The sequence below is a fragment of the Ambystoma mexicanum genome, chromosome 1p, assembly GCF_040938575.1.
Source record: "Ambystoma mexicanum isolate Mex_15411 chromosome 1p, UKY_AmexF1_1, whole genome shotgun sequence".
Lineage (NCBI taxonomy): Eukaryota > Metazoa > Chordata > Amphibia > Caudata > Ambystomatidae > Ambystoma > Ambystoma mexicanum.
Genome location: NC_090921.1, coordinates 553,375,241 through 553,397,245, shown reverse-complemented (window position 1 = coordinate 553,397,245; position 22,005 = coordinate 553,375,241). Strand labels below are relative to the sequence as shown.

At 44.4% G+C, this 22,005-nt stretch overlaps 1 protein-coding gene across 2 annotated transcripts in view; it reads left to right on the top strand.

Annotated features, from left to right (window-relative positions):
• Window positions 1-22,005, top strand: part of LOC138575469 (phospholipid-transporting ATPase IK-like) — a 1,193,252-nt gene that overhangs the window by 770,878 nt on the left and 400,369 nt on the right. For both annotated transcript variants that reach the window (XM_069649486.1, XM_069649487.1), the window contains 2 exons: window positions 4,537-4,695; window positions 6,137-6,225. In XM_069649486.1, coding sequence (XP_069505587.1) covers window positions 4,537-4,695; window positions 6,137-6,225 — 248 coding nt within the window. The remainder of the gene's footprint in view (window positions 1-4,536; window positions 4,696-6,136; window positions 6,226-22,005) is intronic.

Genomic DNA, 22,005 nt, shown 5'->3' with positions numbered 1-22,005 from the left:
GGCACGTAATTGACACTGGTGACAGTGTGCCTGTCAAAAGCAGGTGCTACCATATGTCAGATACAGTTAAGAACCACATCAAGGCTGAGGTCGTCAAGATGTTGGATCTGTGTGTTATTGAACCCTCAACCATTCCCTGGTCAAGTCCAGTGGTCCTTGTCCCCAAGGCAAGTTCCCGGGCAGGTACCAAGGATTGGAGGTTCTGTGTCGACTACAGAGGAGTCAATGCCATCACCAAAACAGACACGCACCCATTTCCCCGGGCTGATGAGCTCGTGGACACCATAGGTGCTGCCAAATTTGTGAGCACCTTTGACCTTACCTCAAGCTTTTGGCAAATCGCTCTGACGGACCATGCCAAGGTTCAAGACAGCATTCTCAACACCAGAGGGACTCTACCAGTTTAGGGTCATGCCTTTTGGGTTGAAGAATGCCCCTGCCACCTTCCAGAGATTGGTCAATCATGCGCTTAGTGGGCTGGATGCCTTTTGTGTGGCTTACTTAGACGACATTGCCGTCTACAGTTCCACCTGGGAAGAGCATTTAACACATCTGAATAAGGCTTTGCAGGCCTTGAAAAGGGCTAGCCTCACTATCAAGGCCACCAAGTGCCAGATAGCTCAGGGTAAAGTCACATATCTTGGTCATGAGGTAGGAGGGGGTCAAATCCAACCTCTCCCCAGTAAAGTACAGGATGTACAGGACTGGGAGACTCCCACTACCAAAACCCAGGTGAGAGACTTTTTGGGCCTCACAGGTATTATCGCAATTTCATGGCAGACTATGGAACCATAGCTGCACCCCTGATAGCTCTGACTTCACCCAAACAGCCTAGGAAGGTTAATTGGACTGAAGACTGTCAGAGGGCCCTTGATGGCTTGAAAGAAAGTCTGTGTAGGGCACCTGTGTTGTGTGCGCCCGATTACAGCAAGCCCTTTACTGTTCAAACTGACGCCTGCGACACTGGAATTGGAGCTGTCCTATCACAGTTAGATGACAAAGGGAGGGAACATCCTATCATATTCATCAGTAGACAACTCAAGGGTAGAGAACTTAGGTGGGCTACTGTTGAAAAGGAATGTTTTAGCATAGTTTGGAGCCTTAGACGTTTTAGGCCCTACCTTACAGGGTCTACCTTCAAGGTCCAAACAGATCATAAGCCCCTAAAGTGGCTTATGCAGATGAAGGATGAGAACCCGAAACTGCTCAGGTGGTCCATTAACCTGTAAGGGCTAGACTTCACCATAGAGCATAGACCAGGGAAGAGTCACGATAATGCAGAAGGCCTTTCCAGAAGGTATGTTGACCGTCTGGATGAGGGTGTCTATCTCCTGGGAGATTAGTCACCCAAACCTCAGTCTGGGGGGGCGACTGTGATGCTGGAAATGCATCGGAGAGACAGGGCCTCCGTTTCCTTGTCCTTTACTGTTTTTATTGTGTGTTCTGTTGTGGTTTCCGCACAGGAGTTCATGTGGGACTCCTGGCGGTGCTGCTCTCTCTTTTGGTTTGGTGTACAGACCCATGGGATACTCTTATGGCGCCCATGGGTGGGGGTACAACCATGTGCCCCTAGTGTATGTTTTTGGGCACCTGTGTGTGGCCCACAGAGCAGGGTATGGGTTGGTGGCAGCTCCATGCTGAATTTGACAGGAGCTCTGAGTATCCTCCATTTTGGGATACCCAGGCCCTGCCATTGCAATAAATTGATTACTGATCCTCCATTTTGGGATACCCAGGCCCTGCCATTGCAATCAATTGATTACTGATAGGAAACAAAATGGCCCCTGTGGCCTCTTGCTTTCTATTGCCTGTTACCTTGTTTTCCCAAAGTCCTGGGAAGCCCTGACTCTGTCCCTGACTGGCTGTGGATGGGAGATCAACTAGTATATCTGGGGGCCTCTCACTTCTAAAATTCGTGTTCAGAAGCTGAAGAGAAACTGGAGTTGAAACTGAAGCTTAACCTTGTAGTCCTGCTGGAAGAGAAGTATTGCTGCTGCTCTACTTCGTCGATCTAAAAGCTGCTGTGTCTGCAAGGACTGACCCAGAGAGGACCTGTTAAGGCGCCCTCTTCCCGAATTAAGAGGGACCATCGTGCACAACTGATCTTTGCCAAAGCTCCCTGGTAGACAGACCTACGACAGGATGCCAACCGGAGACGGGGACTGCTGCAGAATCACAAGGAGAAGTGCCCGGACACTGTTGTCCATCACCGTAGAATACAGCCGTCGCCGACCGGAGCCGCCGTGCTCCCTTTGCCTAAGTAACATTTGATCCAAGGACACTCTCGCCTGCATCGTTGACCGCTTTTTCCCGCCGGAGAAAGTCAAGGCCACCGACGCTCCGAGGAGCATCCGCCGTGGGTTTCCTGCCGGTAGGTTTCCCGCCACCTGACGACCATAGAGATGCCGGATGACTCGACGCCCTTGCTGGGCCACAGTTCTTCCCAATCTGCTTGCTGTCCTGAACTATCGTCACTGAGGTGCCCCGCACGCCTCTTCCTTGCAGGACGCCAATACTCTGTCATCGACGAGCACCGCTAGGAATGAAGCTGCCACCTTACCGTTGTCGTTCAACCCTTTTTTCCTCGTCGGATCTCGATGATCTGTGGCTCCTGCCTTAAAGGGAGCCGCTCAAAAAGGATCTGTCGACGACCCAACAACGAACTCTGCTATTCCAGGTACATTGGGGTTGTAGAACTATTATAGAAGGAAATAGAAGGAAAAAAGATATATGGACTGGGCTTGTGATCTATCTTTACTTTACAGGTTGCCCAGGTGGGGGGATCTCCACACAGAAATGTGTCTAGTGGTGGGGCAGTACTCTGCCAATTGTTCTAACCAACTGCTTTCCTCCTATGTCTTCCTATGTCTATTGTTGGTTGCCTTTATTACGTGATCTGTGTGACATTTGACCAGAGTATAGTTGATGATCCACTTTAATGAGATCTTATAATAATTGTGGTACCACTTTAGAACTGTATATATTAGCCATTGTAGATTTTCTGAGTACAAGGTGAGTTATTGTGATAGTGTGCATAACCTTGAATATTAATTATATAAAGACTGTGTTTGAACTAATACAGGCCCTCATTAGGACCTTGGCGGAGGACCATGGCGCTATTAGCACCATGGTCCATGGCGCTAAGCTGCCAACTCCGCCATGGGGGTTGGCGGACTTACCGCCCCATTCCGACCTTGGCGGGGCGGTAAGTCCCCAATCCCCATTTACCCTTCCCCATTCCCATTTTTGCCCCATAGGGTATAATGGGAGTGGGGAAGGCGTTAATTACGCCACCGTAAATTACGGTGGCGTAATTAACAACAAGGTCCCTTAGCGCCATGGATTTTAACGCCTGCTAAAAGCAGGCGTTAAAATCACCATGGCGCTAAGGGAACTCGTACTCAGGCGGTAAGGGGCGCCATGGTTTACGCCGGCGTAAACCCCTTACCGCCTGGGTCCTAATGAGGGCCACAGTGTGTGGACATTCCTTTGTGGGGGATTGGGGACTACACTGTACTTAAGAACCAGCCTGCATCACCTCCTGAGAAGCTAGGCCTTGATTGCTCGACCACCTAACAATAATGGAGAATTTTTGCTGGGGTCCTCTGTGCCTCGCCTCTACCCTATAGAGAGCAGAAGTACAGACACCCCCCTCCTCCAGTCTTTACACACAGGATTTAGGCTGATCCTAAGACTCTAAGGACCAACCACCTTACACCTGATCTAAAAGCTCTCAAATTGCTTCCAAAAGAAGCTAGTGTGGAATTCAAGCTTCTCGTTCCACCAGCACTGAATGACCATTTCCAGGTCGGTGAACACTGGACGTATTCATATTGCACTTCCACCAGAGCCCATATCACAAGAAAAACACTGCGATGAGGGGCATGGATGGCTAGAATGGTATCCCAGTACATGTAAGACTCCTAACACTCCACCTGAACCACCGTAAATGCTTAAAAACCCACTGATTTCAGAAGACATTCCAAAACTGACCAGCCGTATCGACGACATCGGACCAAAAGCAAATGGTCCGAAATCTGCATGCGCAAGATCAAGGCCTATAGTCTTCAGGTGATGTCCTCACTTTGGATTCCTCATCTTTGCCGCACTTACCTCAAAAGTCAGCACTGGTCCTCAGGAATGCAGCTATTGCCTTGCTGTGTATGCTGTGACCCTTACCTTTTTTTTCCCAACCACTTCCTGCGTTTTCCCTCCCTCACCCCCCCTGTTGTATGCCCTGGTCTTGGAAGCACTTCCAAGCTGGGTGTGCCATGGTAGAAACACCATAAATACATAAAGCCATTGGCAGATTGAGAGTAGAGTGTGTTTTCTCTTTCAAGCGAATGTCCTTGGTGTCCCAGAAGGGGCTGGTGATAGGAAAATATTCCATTTACGCAAGTAGAGTATATGAAAGCACAACATCAAAATTAACACCGTCGCTTTGCAGACCTCAAGGGGGTATTCTCCAGCAGGAGCTGGTAGTTTTAGCTGCCGCTATTTAATAAGTGTTCGCTTTAATTATCGTCTATGTTGCAGGCAGTGTAATTTGTGAGGAACCCAACAGCAAGATGCACACGTTCATCGGTACCCTGGAGTGGCGGGGCAATAAATACGCCCTGGACAACGAGAAGGTTCTCCTCCGGGGATGCAGAATCCGGAACACTGAGACCTGCTATGGGCTGGTCATTTATGCAGGTACAACCGTCTTGGGATGTTTGAGTGGTGGGGAGAGTTGGCTTTGGTTGTAGCGCTTTTGGTTGCAAAATGGCATTGTTTACGTCAAAGATGGTCGTAGTGTAGCCCCTAGTCTAATGCATATGAATGACTTTGCATTGTTACGCATTTTCAAATGTATGCAACTGATCTAGGCTTCAGTGGTGATATTACAGACACTTTGCAATTGGTGCAAGTGAATCTAGCACTGGTGCAAGCATTTCTCTAATGCATTTTTCCATCAGGGCAATATTTGCCCCAGTCCTAGTCCTTTACCCTGGTGCAGCAATACTTTCGAAAGAAGTCTTTCTGCACTAGAGCAATTTTTTCCCCAATGCTAATAGCATGATCCCCAGCGTTTCCATGAACGTGCCAATATGGAGCAGCAACTAGCCATAGCTTAACTAAGGAGAGCGGGTTGCCTCAGCCCCACCACATGAGAAGACCTCAAATTGACTTCTTATAGAAATAGCCTCACAATGGGCTATTGTTAGCACACATATCAACATTTGGTTCAGCATCTCCAGTGAATGGTCAAAGGGCATGCTACTGCAGCCGAAAATAAGACATGTCCTTTTTGGCTGCTGGGACAATGCGATTCATTTCATGTCCCAGTTCTTGTGTTGTGTACTTTGAGAGTTTATGATATGAATGAAGGTTACATTTACATGGCCTGACCTTTGTGTTACTGACTACAGTTTCATGAATTCTGCCAGGAGTAGCCCATTTTTGAATACATAAAAAGCTTGGATCCAATAGTGCTCATCATTTGCACATAAAAATACCCTTAAAGACAATGTTGAATTTGTATTCCTAATCAACCAATATAGATCCACATGTGAAATAAGAAGTGAATAAAATGCTTTGTGTCTGTTTTCTTGCATGGGTTTTACATGAGGGGGTTTCAGAGGTCAAATATATATTCCTTATTGGAATACTAATAACTGGCCACTATGGTTAAGTTCGAGACCGCTTACCGCCTATAAACTGGGCTTCCACCTGCCTCTCTAAAGATATCGCCTGGCCACCAAATGTGCCATGTTCATGGTCACTTCTTGTTTCAGAAGCTTTTCATTGTCCCCCAATTTAGCCCCCGTGGCACATGTTTATTGTTTGTATGTTTCTGAAAGAAGGGGCAAAACCATGCTGCAGGAAAAAAGTACAATTTGCGTATATTTGTAAAAAGAAGCAAAGGAAAAAAACAACAGTATCTTACAGAGATGTTACCGTGCTGGTCCTGACGCCTATCCATCACACAAGTTATCATAATAATGTAATCATCTTTGCAAGATTCTATGTTTGTTTGCTCTTTTGTTTAAGTCAAAACACATATGTTCTCACATGCTGGCTCTTTCAGTCGATCATTGAAAGATACAAGATATTCATTTGCCCATAAAGTTACTTTTTCAAAACTGGTTTGCAGGTATCGATTCTAAGATCATGAAAAACTGTGGCAGAATCATCGTAAAGAAAACCAAACTCGACCGCATGACGGATCAAATTGTGATCATAGTAAGTGCAGTAAGAATCGCTTACGTGTTGAACAGCATTTTGTTGTTTTTCTGCTCTGCACTTTCTGGTAGGACCTGTATTGAATTGTCTGTGGTATAATTTTAGAGTCTTTTTTTTTAAGATTCATTTTCTTTGTATTGTATATAGCAGAACTGATTTAAAATTTAAACGTGAAATTAAAAAGTTGAAAAATGCATGGCGGTTGCTGCTAGACTGGTTTTTGTCACCAGCGTATGCCTCTTTTGGAGGTAGCTTTACCAAGTTGGCAATCCATTTTTAAGGCAAGACTGATTATTCGACTTCCTACAATAAAAATAATTGATATCAAATGGTATATAAGCAAGAGGGCAAACGTTAGGCGACTCAGAAGTAATTGATAGTACTCCTGATCCAGGAAGCGTAAATCCTCCTGTGGCAAACTCATTTGGTGCCAGTAAGCACCAAAGCAACATTTTTCCTCAGTCCAGTTGGTATTCTGAACAGAACTTGGGTTGGCCCTATGACAAAACTGCAATCCTTTCTTTCTCTTTCTACAGTCGCCTGCAGTCTTTGATTCTTCGGGGTGTTCTGGACTTGCTGGCTAAGGCTCATATTAGCTTTGGTCAGCAAACTCAACAGTGAGGGATCATGGGAGTCGTAGTCCATAACATCTAGAAAACAGCAGACTGCAGATCCCTGTGTGACTAACTTATGTAAAAACCTGCAACCTTTCCTTTGAAACTCTATAATACTCTGTTCTTGCAAACAGATGATTTGTTACTTTCTATTTCAAGTGTTCTTTAAAAAATACAATAATGCAGTCTGATATCAGTCGTCCTAAAGACATGCTTCAAAAACCTGTAGAGGAGGTCCCAAATAAAGCCTGCACTCCAATCGTCTATTTTGAAGTTCCAGGAACGTTCACACCGAGATATGTGACGTATGATGAGCAGATAAACCAGCAGAAAGCCGCGGTAGGGCTCTGCCCAGTACCCATTAGAAGAACAGCACCTATTGACGTACCTATACCAAGAACACCATGGACAGTAAGGTATCCATTAATAAAATCCTACCAGCAAATGAGACAAAATGAAGATCGCTTAAATACAGTTCCAGAAGAAACCAAAAAGGCCTTAATGGAAGACAAATGGTGACGTCATGAGGGCCCGGACTGATGTGCAGATAGAAGAAATGACAACCATAGAATGATGCAGAGAGACGAAACGTTATGAATAAAGATATCGTGAACATAGAATGAAGGGACGATGTCAAAATGAAAGAAGCTTAGGGTGTAAGCAGGATGAAGATATCCAAACCGCTAACGCCTGCACATATGCTTGAAATGCAAGAAGCTAAGAAACCAGTGCGGCTTGCTGTGCTTAGCAGAACATGGCAAGCGCCATGTTTACGTAATGTACCTCAAAACAAGGCACAGTATTATAAGTACAAGTCCACTTTGCAGTAAAAGCAGAATCAAGTTAGGTCACTATAGGCCAAGCACGAAAAGCTTCATATCCTAGAAAAACGAGGATAAACGGCTGAATCAAAACTCAGCAGATGCAACTCATGCCAATGGAGCCAAGGCCATACCAATAGAATAAATGAACAATAGCTATATCTTATTGAAACTTAAGAACAGAATATCCTTCCTCTGAAAGGTCAAGATAAGGGAGCATAGGCAGGTGGCAAGCCGAATAAGAATTAAATGCCCAAATCGAGAGAAACTAGGAAAATTCACAGTGTCTGCATCACGTGACCATCCGAGCGAGGAGAAGCAAGAGTTCACACCTATGCATGGCATCCACCCAGGAGAAGATAGCGGAACTTTCTCAGTCAGGAAGATGCCATTTCGAGGCCAACCACTGTAACATAATTGACACATTGTTGTTGAAGTGATGATTGATTGTAACCTTAATTGGAGGAAGGGCGGGTAGCTGAGGGGGCACCCTGCACCTGGCTGTCCATTCTGCGTGCTGCTAGCGAAATGGAAATGTATGCATGGTGTTAGTGCCAACCCAATCACACTGGACCAAATAATCTAGGGTCTTATAGTTAGTAGAACCAATGGGACGTTGTACTTTTAGTGACGTCTACAGTAGTCATTTTTGAAGGAAGGGCTTAGACGCCCACCTGACAGTGTTTACCCAATCCCCTCACTCCGTTACCAAATACAGATATAGCACCTATATTAAAGTTACCTTTTTTTGAACCAATAGAAATTCTTATTAACTTTGAAGTGTTACACCTTAGCTATGATGAGTTTTTAGCATAAATGATGTTGTTCTTATGAAGTTCATTGGAGTTGAAGTGAGAAGGACGATCACATCACTGCTGATTTCCATGACTCCCCGTTTTTTGTACTTGTCATTAAACGGATTCCTTTTGCCAAACCATTGAGTTGTCCTTATTGAGTGGTGTTGGAGTAATAAATCTGCACCCCATCCATCTCAAAGGTGCAGCTATCTCATCTTAAAGTACTTCGGAGCAGACCCCGACTATATGGGCCCAGCCGGGAGACTCCCCAGTACACTTGGTAGCAGAGATTTGATGGTTTATCGACTATCAATTATTGATTAAGTAAGACACCTATTGACCGTCGACATAAAGTAACTCTAGGTCTTCGGCAATATCACAAGTCCTTTGCCATTCGGCTGAGTAGACCGTGAAGTTCCCCATAGACAGTGGCAGAGTAAAGAAAGACTGCAGTCAGGGCCTGAAGGGACCCATGTTCCCCGCACTTCCCTTCCCATACTTACGGGCAGCTGAGCGGTCCAGAGAGGAACTATGCGAACGGTGAGTGAAACAAAAATTGAATGCTTTGGCAAATAGTGCATGCCTTAGAACAAGTAAAGGGAAAAGGTAATGGAGGGAGGCGGGAAGAAAACAAAATATAGTTAGAAGTAGAGAAGACTGTATATATATATATATATATATGGGGATAATGACTCGGGCATTATTGAGAAGTGAAAGATTACCAGGGCAGACATCCGAGAAGTGAAAGATTACCGGGGCAGACACCCGAGACGTGAGAGGATACCGGGGGAGACACCCGAGAAGTGAGAGGATTCTCCTTATTCCTATGCTTTAATATAGCAGCTAGAAGAAAGGTGGACCCTGAGTCCGCCATAATGGGGAACGATTAGACTACCACAACATTTAAAGACGTTGTGAAAGGGGTATGTTTGCACTCCATGAAGGGGTAATGATTAGAGGCAGAGATATCTTTGTCCAGCTGGTGTCTGTTTAGTCTGTCAAGCGTCTGTCGTATGTTTTTGTTGTGACGTTATATGTCTAAAAAGAATCCTTTGAGAAAACAGATCTGAATTTACAGCTGAGATGAAATCGCATGTGAATTAATGTTTTTGAGTAAATTGGAAGATATGAAATTTTTGTGAAAATTTGGATTGGAGCTTGCAGTGTTTGGTGCTCGCTCATATTGTTAGAAGTTGTTTAAGTTACACGAAAACATGGACAAGTGTTGTATAAAAGGAAAAGAAACAGAGTTAAGCATGAAAGATATAACTCCGTTGGCACACTTATGCAAGCAGTTGCCAAAACACGCACCCAAGCTAAAGATGTTTATGCCATGGCCACAAAATGGATCTTTATTTAAAGCCATCTTACAACATATGACAACATATTTGCATGCCACATATACAGGCAAAAAGCTAGAAAAACGCCTTGCTGTTCTCGAGTTGTGGAAAATGTTTGAAAAGGGAAAGGAGGAAGAGCCGCCAACAGATTGTATACTTAATGTATGCACAGTGGGGGGTGAGAGGCCTACCACACCACCTGCCCCACCCGAAACAAAAACTGAAGAAAGTAACGACGAGGAATTATACCCACTGAGAGAACTCAAAGCAGCCACAGGGTATAGCAACCCCGCATATGAGTCACCTACACATAGTAGTGACGAAAAGCAAGGGAAGGATAGGGACAAAAATATTACCTCCGCAGTCCCACCGGACAAGGAGAGATGTAATGACGCAAGAGGAGATCAGGAACAGACAAGTGCATCTCTAGATAAAGAGAGAGAAGGGAAGCGATGGAAGGGAAACAAAAGTAGAACTGATGAGATAGCATTTGCAAAAGACGAATGGATGGGAGGACACGTTTTATTGAAACTCGATGGCAAAGGCATTGATGATGTGAAACAAAAGGAGAAGTTAGGTGATGCACAGAGAAAGGGGAAAGAGAAGGAGTTAAGAGACAAGAGGTTAAGAAAGAAAGACAGACAAAGGCGAGAACAGCTATATTGCGAAGATCAAGAGAGACAGCTAGATCACAACCCAATTGCAGCCAATGACCAAAACAGACAAAAACAGCAGAGGTTAAGCGAAGAGCAAAGGATACGTGAGAAAAGAATAAAAAGACAAAGAGATGAGGAAATCCGAAGGGCAGAGGAACATAGAAATGAAGAGAAGGGAAGAAGATAGGGTGAGAGAAGAGGTGAGAAAAAGCAATGAGTTCGATGAGGACATAGAACGTAAGCGAAGACAGAGAGCATGTGATCTTGAGTATCTGGAGATAGAGGTTAGAAAACCCGCTCAAGTGGTGAATTGGGAAGATATAAAATAATTTTTTCCCGCATATGATTCAGTACCAGGCACATCTAGGGCAAACATTGATGATGACTTTGATACCAGAAGCATCGGAGAAACGATCGATAGAATGTATGACGAAATGGGGTTAGAACAAATACCTCAAGGGGAGGGGGAAGATGAGCGCCTAGAGAGCACTCAGCTTTACGACACTGAGGATGTCATCCGAAGTAGTGGGAATAGGGAATTATCCCTAGATAGATTAGAAATCAGTAGGAACCAAGATGATGCAACAAGCTGCACGAATCGGGGACAGACAATGTCCGACTCCAAAAGGGAGGACGCAAGGAAAATGAGGAAGAGAGACGAAGTGAAAGACGACTCCCAAAGGAGAAGGAAATAAAATGGTCAGACACTAGCGAGTCTGCACCGAGGGCATCAGAGTCAGCCATGCAGCCTGACCGATATGAAGAAGAATCTCACAGTTTGAGGGGGGTGTCTTTGCCGCCCTATGTGGACAGACTGAGAGCATTGCCAGGTAGATGGTGATGCAGAAATATTATCCATGCAATAGACAGGAGAACAATGAGAGAAGAGAGAGAGGACTACACATTCCAATTTCCATTGCTCGAGAAGGGGGGAATAAGACTGCAATATATTCCATGGCCACACATGGATCGAGAACATTTGAAAAACAAGCTTCCAATACTGACATCGGGAGCCAGAAAATGGATACGAGTTAGAAAAAATGACAGGAGGAAACACGTTACCTATTGGGATAATTAAGGGTCTCCTAATCTCCATACTTGAGGAGAGAGCTGATGATGCGTGGGCACGAGCAGGCTACCCTGGTGTAACCACAATCAATACTTCACACGACAGAGCTCCATTTAACAATTGTAGAGCCACAGTATGGAAAGCGCTACGAGTGCTCTATCCAGATACTTCCGATTTGGGAGCTATAATGATGCGGAAAATGAAAGAGTCTGAGGATCCGTTGATTTATATACAGAATTTTCAAGACGCATGTGTGCTCGAGACTCATGAATCTTGGACAAAATCCATACCTGTATTTTACCATATATTGTGCCAAGACAGACAAAAACAGCATAGGTTAGGCGAAGAGCAAAGGATATGTGAGAAAAGAATAAAAAGACGAAGAGATGAGGAAATCCGAAGGGCAGAGGAACATAGAAATGAAAAGAGAAGGGAAGAAGATAGGGTCAGAGAAGAGGTGAGAAAAAGCAATGAGTTTGATGAGGACATAGAACTTAAGCGAAGGCAGAGAGCATGTGATCTTGAGTATCTGGAGAGAGAGGTTAGAAAACCCACTCAAGTGGTGGATTGGGAAGATATAGAAGAATTTTTCCTGCATATGATTCAGTACCAGGCACATCTAGGGCAAACATTGATGATGACTTTGATACCAGAAGCATCGGAGAAACGGTCAATAGAAAATATGACGAAATGGGTTTAGAACAAATACCTCAATGGGAGGGGGAAGATGAGCGCCTAGAGAGCACTCAGCTTTACGACTCTGAGGATGTCACCCGAAGTAGTGGGAATAGGGAATTATCCCTAGATAGATTAGAAATCAGTAGGAACCAAGATGATGCAAGAAGCTGCACGAATCGGGGACAGACAATGTCCAACTCCGAAAGGGAGGACGCAAGGAAAATGAGGAAGAGAGACAAAGTGAAAGATGGCTCCCAAAGGAGAAGGAAATAAGATGGTCAGACACTAGCGAGTCTGCACCGAGGGCATCAGAGTCAGCCACGCAGCCTGACCGATATGAAGAAGAATCTCACGGTTTGAGGGGGGTGTCTTCCCCGCCCTATGTGGACAGACTGAGAGCATTGCCATGTAGATGGCGATGCGAAATTATTACCGATGCAATAGACAGGAGAACAATGAGAGAAGAGAGAGAGGACTACACATTCCAATTTCCGTTGCTCGAGAAGGGGGTAATAAGACCGCAATATATTCCATGGCCACACATGGATTGAGAACTTTTGAAAAACAAGCTTCCAATATTGACATCGGGAGCCAGAAAATGGATACGAGTTAGAAAAAATGACAGGAGGAAACACGTTACCTATTGGGGAAATTAAGAGTCTCCTAATCTCCATACTTGATGAGAGAGCTGATGATGTGTGGGCACGAGCAGGCTACCCTGGTGTAACCACAATCAATACTTCACACGACGGAGCTCCATTTAACAATTGTAGAGCCACAGTATGGAAAGCGCTACGAGTGCTCTATCCAGATACTTCCGATTTGGGAGCTATAATGATGCGGAAAATGAAAGAGTCTGAGGATCCATTGATTTATATACTGAATTTTCAAGACGCATGTGTGCTCGAGGCTCATGGATCTTGGACAAAATCCATACCTGTATTTTACCATATATTGTGCCAAGGACTGCCAGAACCGGTACAGAAACAGCTCAAGAAGCTGGTGGCAATTGAGGCTAAACCTTGGGCAGAAATACAATTAACCATTGCACACTATTGTAGGTTGCTGCAGGAAAAGAATTGCAAAAAGGAAGCAACTTGAAAAGGTGAGGAAGCGAAATTGGTGCAAAAGAAATTGTCAAAATATGCTCTTGAGGGAGCTATGATAACTAGCGCAGCTGAATCGAGCATGCAGCAGGGGCCTAGTCCACGTCAAAATAATCAGGGTAATGCAGTATTTTACCCACGGGGGAAGAGGATTTAGGGGAAGATGATGGCAGAGCAATCAGGGAGGTTTCCAAAATAATCAAGGAGTTTTTCAAAATATGCAAAATGGTAACCAAGATATGCATAATGAGCAAATAATCTGACCACCACCAGTATGTTGGCTTTGTGGAATGACAGGGCACTTGGCGCGCACATGCAGAAAACAAGGCATGATACAGAACGACCAAGGAACAGGAGCAGGTATGGTGAATCCACCTGCAGCCTTACAGCAGGGAATTACACAAAATCACACAGTGCAACAGCAAGCACCAGGAGTGCAACAAGGTGCACAACCTCAGAGCATGGGGCATTTTCCACAAGGACAATCCCAACAGGCACCAAAGCAGCAGTCACAACCAATGGGCTCAGAGCAGGCCATGAAACCTGGAATGGGAAATGACACTGCTCATGGAGAAATCCAGCAGCACCAAATTTGTTTATGAACTAGGACAGCTCACTAGGGACCCTGATGTGTTCTATCTTATAAGTGAGATCCCTACAGCGAACCAAGGGGTGGATGTCATTATAGAGGATAGGGAATATTCCTTTCTCGTTGACACGGGTGCAACGTGCTTGTGTATTCGTGAGGGCAGGTTTTCCTTGTCCGGCGAGGCCATAAATTCTCATAGTTTCATGGGAGCGACAAGTCGTGTTCCCTTTACAAACACACTTCCAGTCTCTATAGGAGAATGTGAAATGAACGTGCCTTTACTATATTCACGTCAGACCCCAGTAAATATTTTGGGAAGAGATTTAATGACGAAGTTAAACATGACAATCTTGTTCACGGAGGAGGGCATAGTATGTTCAACTCCCGGAATGCACTATTCAAATGTATGAAAAATAGTTAGGGCATATTCAGGACATGAGGGCCATACCTTTAGAGTCAGAAATGTTCGCATATGGCATGCGCGTGCTTATGGCAGGAATACCAGACCTTTCAGAAAGAATCATGAGAACCCCTGATGAGTCCTTATTTAGACCCAGAATACCAATGCACGAGGAGGAGGGACAAGTATTTCCCTTGATGATACACACAGCTGCCATATGAGGGAAAGTAGCCTTGGTTGACGGTTACGATGACGAGGGCAGACAATGGTGCGCGATAATCGCTATTGAAGAAGGATATCAAGTGACTGACGTCACCGATGATGATCTGTTTGAAGAGCAAACAGACATAGGAGAGACAATGGTGGAAGTGAGTCTCACCTTTTGTGTGAAGATGATCGAGAGAGAGGTACCCCAGAGAATGATGCCTACACTAAATCGTCCTGAGTATTTTGATGACGATGTGGCCCAGGTGCCTGTCCCAATATGGACTACAGGCCCTTATGACATAGGCCTCTTGAAGGGGGTTGAGGAAGTGAAGATTAAACTGAAACCAGGAGCAATTTTACCCACATCTCGACAATATCCCATGTCCAGAGAAGCAGATGAAGGGATTTGTAAGACAATTCCTGCAATGATGGAACAGGGCATCTTAGTGACGTCAGAGTCGTCATGCAATACCGCGGTTTATCCAATCAAAAAAATAGAAGGGAGTGTTTTGACGTTTAATCCAGGATTTATGCTCAATAAATGATTTTGTTGAGGCCGAGTTCCCTCTAGTCCCTTACCCGGCTACAATTCTATGTAATATACCCGTTGAGGCAAAATATTTCATGGTGATTGACTTGAAAAATGCATTATTCTCAATCCAGCTACATCGTGACTCACAAGATCTGCCATCATTCACATTCAGACAGATGCGTCTGAAAAGCACAAGGCTGACACAGGGGTACTGTGAGTCTCCTTCCATTTTCAACAGAGTCCTTCAGATGGACTTGAGCAACATTGCATTAGAAAGTGTCGCCCTGCAGTACTTGGATGACATATGAATTTGCAGCACAACAGAAGAGCAATGCAGGCACGATTCTATTCAGCTATTGACTATACTGGCTGAGAAAGGATGTAAGGTTGACAAAGGAAAGTTACAATATTGTCAACAAGAAGTGCTGTACATAGGCCAATTGATCTCACATGAGGGAAAGAAAGTGACTCCAGAAAGGGCCATATTGAACATGGCTAAAGCGCACATGATAAAGCAGATGCAAAGCTTTTTAGGTCTATGCAACTATGTAAGGGCATGGGTCTTCCATTACAGCTCTTACACTAAGACTTTACTCCGGCCCTAAAGAAGGCCCAAGTGACGAAAGAACAGATCGAATGGTCTGAGACCATGGAGAAAGGGTTTGCTGAACTCAAAAGAGCTATCTGCACAGCACCAGTTTTAGGAATCCCTAATTATGCAGAGGAAATGTACCTGTTTTCACACAAAAATGGCAGCGTCATGACGGCAGTGCTAGCTCAAAAAACTTTGTTGAGGTACAAACCCCAAGCATATTACAGTGGGAATCTGGACCAAGTAATGAGAGGCCACTTCCCAGGCGAACAAAGTTTAGCTGCTGAAGTGTTCGCCATAGAGAAAGCTACAACCATTGTAATGGGATGCTCAATGAAGTTGTACGTCAAGCACTCGCTATGTGCCATTCTAGAGAAACCAAAGGGCACATTGACATCTCAGAGAGCTTCTGCTTATGAAGTAATCATATCAAATCCATCGATTAGGATAGTCCAATGTAAGATAGTAAACCCAGGTATGTTTGTAGCGGAGCCAGTCACTGAAGGAGAGCAAATACATGACTGTGCAAATTATGAAGAATTCTATGATGAAATTCCCAGGGTAAAATAAAATGCCTTGGCAGGAGGAGAGATCGTCTTTATCGACGAGTCTTCAAAGATAGACCAAAGTGATGGGCAGTGGTGCACAGGTGTTGCTGTGATGAAGCACACAGCAAATGGAGAGTTTCGAGTACTTCTTAGTGGGCGAATACCATCTCACTATTTAGTGCAGGCTGCAGAATTATTGGCGTTGATACTCGCCATTGAGAATCACGCAGACCAGAAAGTAGCGGTATACAGTGACTCCACCTATGTGACGTCGACAGTGCACACACGCTTAGCATTCTGGAAAAGGAGGGGCTACCTCAGAGCGGACGGCATGCCAGTTCAGCACGCAGCCTTATTGGACAGGCTGATCAAGGCACTACAGCTCCCAGTGGGCATAACGGTCTAAAATGTGCCACCCACACGAAAGGGACAGATTTTATATCACGCGGAAATCACGCAGCAGACACGGAGGCCAAGCGAATGGCATCCAAAGATGAGATGATCATGGAAGTGGAAGTCCTCCCTATCAATGAAAGGATGATGGTGGCACGAACTACGCCTGAAAGTTATAGCGATTTGGGGCAAACACAACTAATGGAACTCCAAGGGAAGGCACCACAGGAAGAGAAGAACCTGTGGAAACATCAAGGGTGTTCTTTAAACCCCTCTGACAGCTTGTGGCGACAAGACAGTACTGGTAAACCAGTAATGCCTCTGGCCCTATTAAAAATAGCACTGGAGCAGTTACATTACCCAGCTCATATGACTAAAGAGAATCTAGCAGCAACGCTCGCGGAAGACTGGTTCATACCGAATTTAGCCAAGCACGTTGCATTTTTCATGGTGAACTGTTTAATTTGCCAGCAATTTACAGCAGGGCACACATTAAAATTAATGAGAGGAGTCATCCCCAGAACAAATGGGCCTTTTCAGCACTTGCACGTCAATTACGTCAACAGGATTCAAGTATGTGATGGGTACAAATACTTAATTGTTGTGGTGTGTCTATTCTCTAGATGGATTGAGGAAGGTCCATGTACACAACCAAATTCTACCTGTGCGGCCAAATTTTTTGTAGGGGAAGTTTTCCCTAGATGGGGGGTCTGCGAAGTCATGAGATCAGATAATGGCCCTCATTTTGTCAATACTGTATTCGAGCAGATTAACTTACTGCTTGGTATAAAGCACACGTTCTCGTCGGCGTATCATCCACAAGGTAATGGGTTCTGTGAGAAGCTCAACGGCTTGTTAAAGGAAAGGAGAGCCAAGTTGAAGCTTATTCTAAAGAAGGGATGGTTGCACTGCCTTCCACTGGCATTGTATGCTTTTCAGAACCAAACCGGCTCCGACCATCATCTTTCGTCACACGAGAAAACCACAGGAAGAAGAATGAGAACTCTCCTAACACCCCGAGACAGAGCCAGATGTGATTCCTAGTCAACAGGAGAGGTTTTAGGATCTGAAATGCAAAACTATCTGAACTACATGACATCTTTCCTTACTGTAATGTCAGACCAGCTGCAGTGACGATGAAAAGGGTGCAGCGCAGCACAGAACACAGAATGAGACACTACAACAGACCAAGTTCAAGGTCTACGTGTTCCACCCGTGTTTCCTGGAGACACTGTCCTCATGAAAATCTATATGAGGAAAAGGTGGGACGAGCCAAGATTCAACTTTCCCTTTATAGTTGAGGACTGTACTCCATCCGCAGCAAAAATGCAAGGCAGGAGAGCATGGATTTTTCTCGGTGATATCAAACCCTACATTGAAGAAGGCCCCCTGCATGCACCCCAACGAGAGGAATCGACGAGCGACGGGGAAGAAGCACATCACTTGCAGACGAGATCCATAACGCGGAAGAAGGGCGCATAATCAGCCAGACAAAGACAAGGAACTTTTTGCAATTGTGGCTTAAAATTGGACACATCCTCTAAGCAAAAAACGGGAAAAGGACATAAAAAACGGACTCTCTGTGCATCCTAGTTGCAGGGGTGAAGAAGAAAATTACACCCGTAAGCCACAACACAGGTCATTAGCTATTGAACTTTGAATGAAGACACACAAAAGCCTTAATAAAGCAAGGAGAACATGAGAATTTTTGATCGAGGACATATAAGCTGGAAGAAAAGCCAATATCTTGACTCTTTCTGCATAATAAGTGTAACTGACTTTTTATAAGATCCCAAAAACAAAAAGATAATAAGACAACTGCTCACTGTCATTGCCGAACGATTTGTTCTACTCCCTGAGTACAGTGGGGAAGAACCAAATGATCCCAACACAGGCAGAGAAAGATGAGCTCATCAACACACTTTTCTTTCGCATAATCGAAGATTGTCCAACTCTCATTGGGAAAACAGACACACTCACATTTCTTCGAGATCCAGCAAATACAGAACATTTGAGCCATCTCTTAAATAAGATAATATTTCTGGTTGCACTCCATGCGACCGGACGTCTAGTTACTGACTTTCCAGAGCTAGTGGGGAGACCAATCGATGTTGACGTCCCCACTTTCATTATAGATCCAACTAATGTTGCACAGATGGGAATGCTCCTGCATGGAATCATGCTTCAAGTGGACCATTCTAACCATCAGAGGAGCTATCTGAGGAGATTCTAAAGAGTTTTCACCGAGGGACAGATCGAGAAAGCAGCGTCAAGAACTTCATTTGTATTGGATATTTTCTGTCCTTACTCGTCGTACCTGACCAGCATATACCATGTCCTCAGGATTGAAGCAAATTAGAGGGGTGGATTGGGAACTCACCTATTTTGAACATGTACAGTAAAAAGACTTACCAAAGTGTTAGCTAATTTGATTTTTTCCCATAGTCTTAACAGAGGAACTGTATCCAGAAATAAGAGACAATACGTCACCTGCGACAGGGGGGACACTTGTGGAACATCTAACACTCATGAACACAGTATTTAAAGACAATATTGGTTAAGGAAATGATAACATTGACATTCTTGTCGAATGATCGAGATGGGGGCCCAGAACAGCAACCTGGTCCTCCCACAAGAAGAGAGGCACCACTGCTTCTCTGGAAAAAAAAGCTGCCGCCTGACTTACAGGGGCATAATGTATATCTGCATCATATTCATCATTATTTTATTGTCATTAACAATCAGAACTGCATTCTTTATTGGTGCACAAAGTGTTCCAAATTCAGTGCACCCACCTAATGATGCATGCATAAGACCCACAAAACCCCCCATACCTTATATAGTCATTCCAGTCCCTAGAAAATCTGATGGCAGAATGAATGAACTTGAAATGAATGTGATTAGCAGTGATACACACACTCTTATGGTAACAAATGGAAAGGAGAGCCGGAGACAGGGTCGGCAAGGGATGAATGAAGTAACATCACTGACAACTACACGCTCGCAAACAATGAATGCACACAAAAACAGGCTTATTGTCAATGACTACAGAACCACAAACACAAACGGCAGAGAAGAAGAGACTGTCTGCCATAAGAAACTCCACAGCAGACGTTGTGAGAAAATAAGAGTTAAGAGGAAAACCAACAGAAACCATCATACCAGAAACCAAAAGCAAGGATGCTGCAAGAGGAAATGAAGAACGAAACCGCAGAAACTGTATTGCAAAACATATATCTCCCAACGAAAGGAACAAGCACCAGTTCCACAGTACAGACATACATCAAACCAATGCCAGTATGGGTGTGAATGTTCCTAGCCAGAGAAAAGGAACTATACAAAGAACAAGAGAAAGCAGCTATAATTCAATCAACTGAAATGGCACAGATGAGAAGGCCTGCACCATGGACCAGGATACCTGAGAATCCCCCAGCAAGAAAAAGCCATACAGATGCCTTCAGGGATGTAGTCATAGCCAACTACAGAAAAACATTAAGAATCAAGAGACGCATGCATGGAGATGACAATGCATTAAACGATTACCTGGACAGCACAGCACATCTGGGAAACAACATTTGGTACCAACACATGAAAGACGATGGAAGACGAAGTTCAGAAGGGGAATGTTTTGTATGTGCACTCCTACCATACAGCATGGGGAAGTCCGAAATCTTCGTGGCTGTAGAAATTGATGTCCAGACAACACACTGTATGTCAAACATAGCAATGTGCAAGACCAGAGGCCAGTTCATGGGTAGTATTGCCTCTCTGAAATGGGCAACTGAAGCAACTGATCCAAATGAAGACGATTATGTCCAGGACATAGACAAGAAACAATGGAAAGACTAAACACATTCTGATAAGATATGTGAAGCCTGGAGTTAAAGGAGCAGAGATTAGAAGAGAAGCAAATCAGAAGCTAAATGTCCAACGAAAAACTCTGGAAGAAGCTTGGAGATGGAAGAATCAAGGCCAAATGCAAATTTGGGGAACAGCGCTTTCGCCAGACGGATGGGAGAAAGGAGTAGTGATATGCCGAGCATGGATGGTCTTCGGTCACTACGAGCCAACCATCAACATAGTGTGAAACGGATGCAAGCCATTATGGCCAAAACTTGCAAAACTACTCACATGGGTCGAAGACAGACGAAGACCTTTGCAGATAGTGCCCCTAGAAAGCCCTAAGTTCTGTTTCAGAAATAGCGGCACAAGGAAGATGGGAGAGAATCAGAACTGTGGACGAGTTTTTGACGCACCAGGAATGGTACATGGAACTGCAGTGATTATGGACCATTATTGGGCGTTTGGATTCAAAGCATACATCAGACTGCCAAGAGACAGGGGAGGCAAATGCACAATAGTGAACGTCCATGTTCCAGCATTGGTGATCCCGAAAAGTGACCTGAACATTGGCAGTTTGCCGAAAGCAGATGCTCACCTGAGGAAGAAGAGATCTGTGGAACTGACAACTCGAATGAAGAGAGAGAATTACTTCTCTGCCAAATCAGAAGAAGCCTTTCATGCAATCCCATACGAACACAGGCTCTTAGCCTCACCCCATCAGTGTTTGCAACGATTTTCATGCCAGGATTTCAGGTTGGAGCAAATGCTAAATGGTTGCAGATAACCAGATGGAAGCTAGTACAGACCATTAACACGACCATAAAAGGATTTAATGCGATCAAAGAAGAATTAAGAGCCATCCGACTGATGACTCTCCAGAACAGATATGTGCTTGACATGATCACAGCTATGGATGGAGGAGTTTGTGCAAAAATAGGAGAATCATGCTGCACATTTATACCCTCGCACTACGAGGAAAATGGAACCTTAACTGAAGCCATAGGTATGCTGACAAAATTCCAGAACTAAATGATTGATGAAACTGACGAAGTTGATGATGACAGTTGGTTTGGATCACTGTTCTCATGGGTCCCACAATGGATGGCAGACATATTTAAGTTCCTGGGAGCCCTGCTAGTAATGATATTACTAGGATTTTGTGCTATTAAGATAATATCACAATGCCAGAAGACTGCAAAGAAAGCTATAGGGATGAAGATCATGATTGATTTCGAGCCAGGATAGAAGCCCAAAGACCTGACTGATGAAGAAATAAGAGACTTTGTGAAGGCCAGCAGGCACACGCCAGAAGGTGCAATATTTCTCTATCCCAAGAAGCACAGAAACTATGTGGGAAGATGTATTTACTGCAGCCCGAATGGACAATGTCAACTAATGACCTGGAACAAGGATGAACATGTAAGAAACGCAGGAAGCCTGAAGGGAGTTATAAAGATATGGACTCCAAAGAGACACTTCTTCAGGCCATCATGTGTAGATCCAGAAGATGAAGAAAGAATGAACCCAAGAAAAGAAGTGAAAGAGAATACAGAAGAACAGAACAAAATGGATCTAGAGAAGGAAGTGAAAGTGGC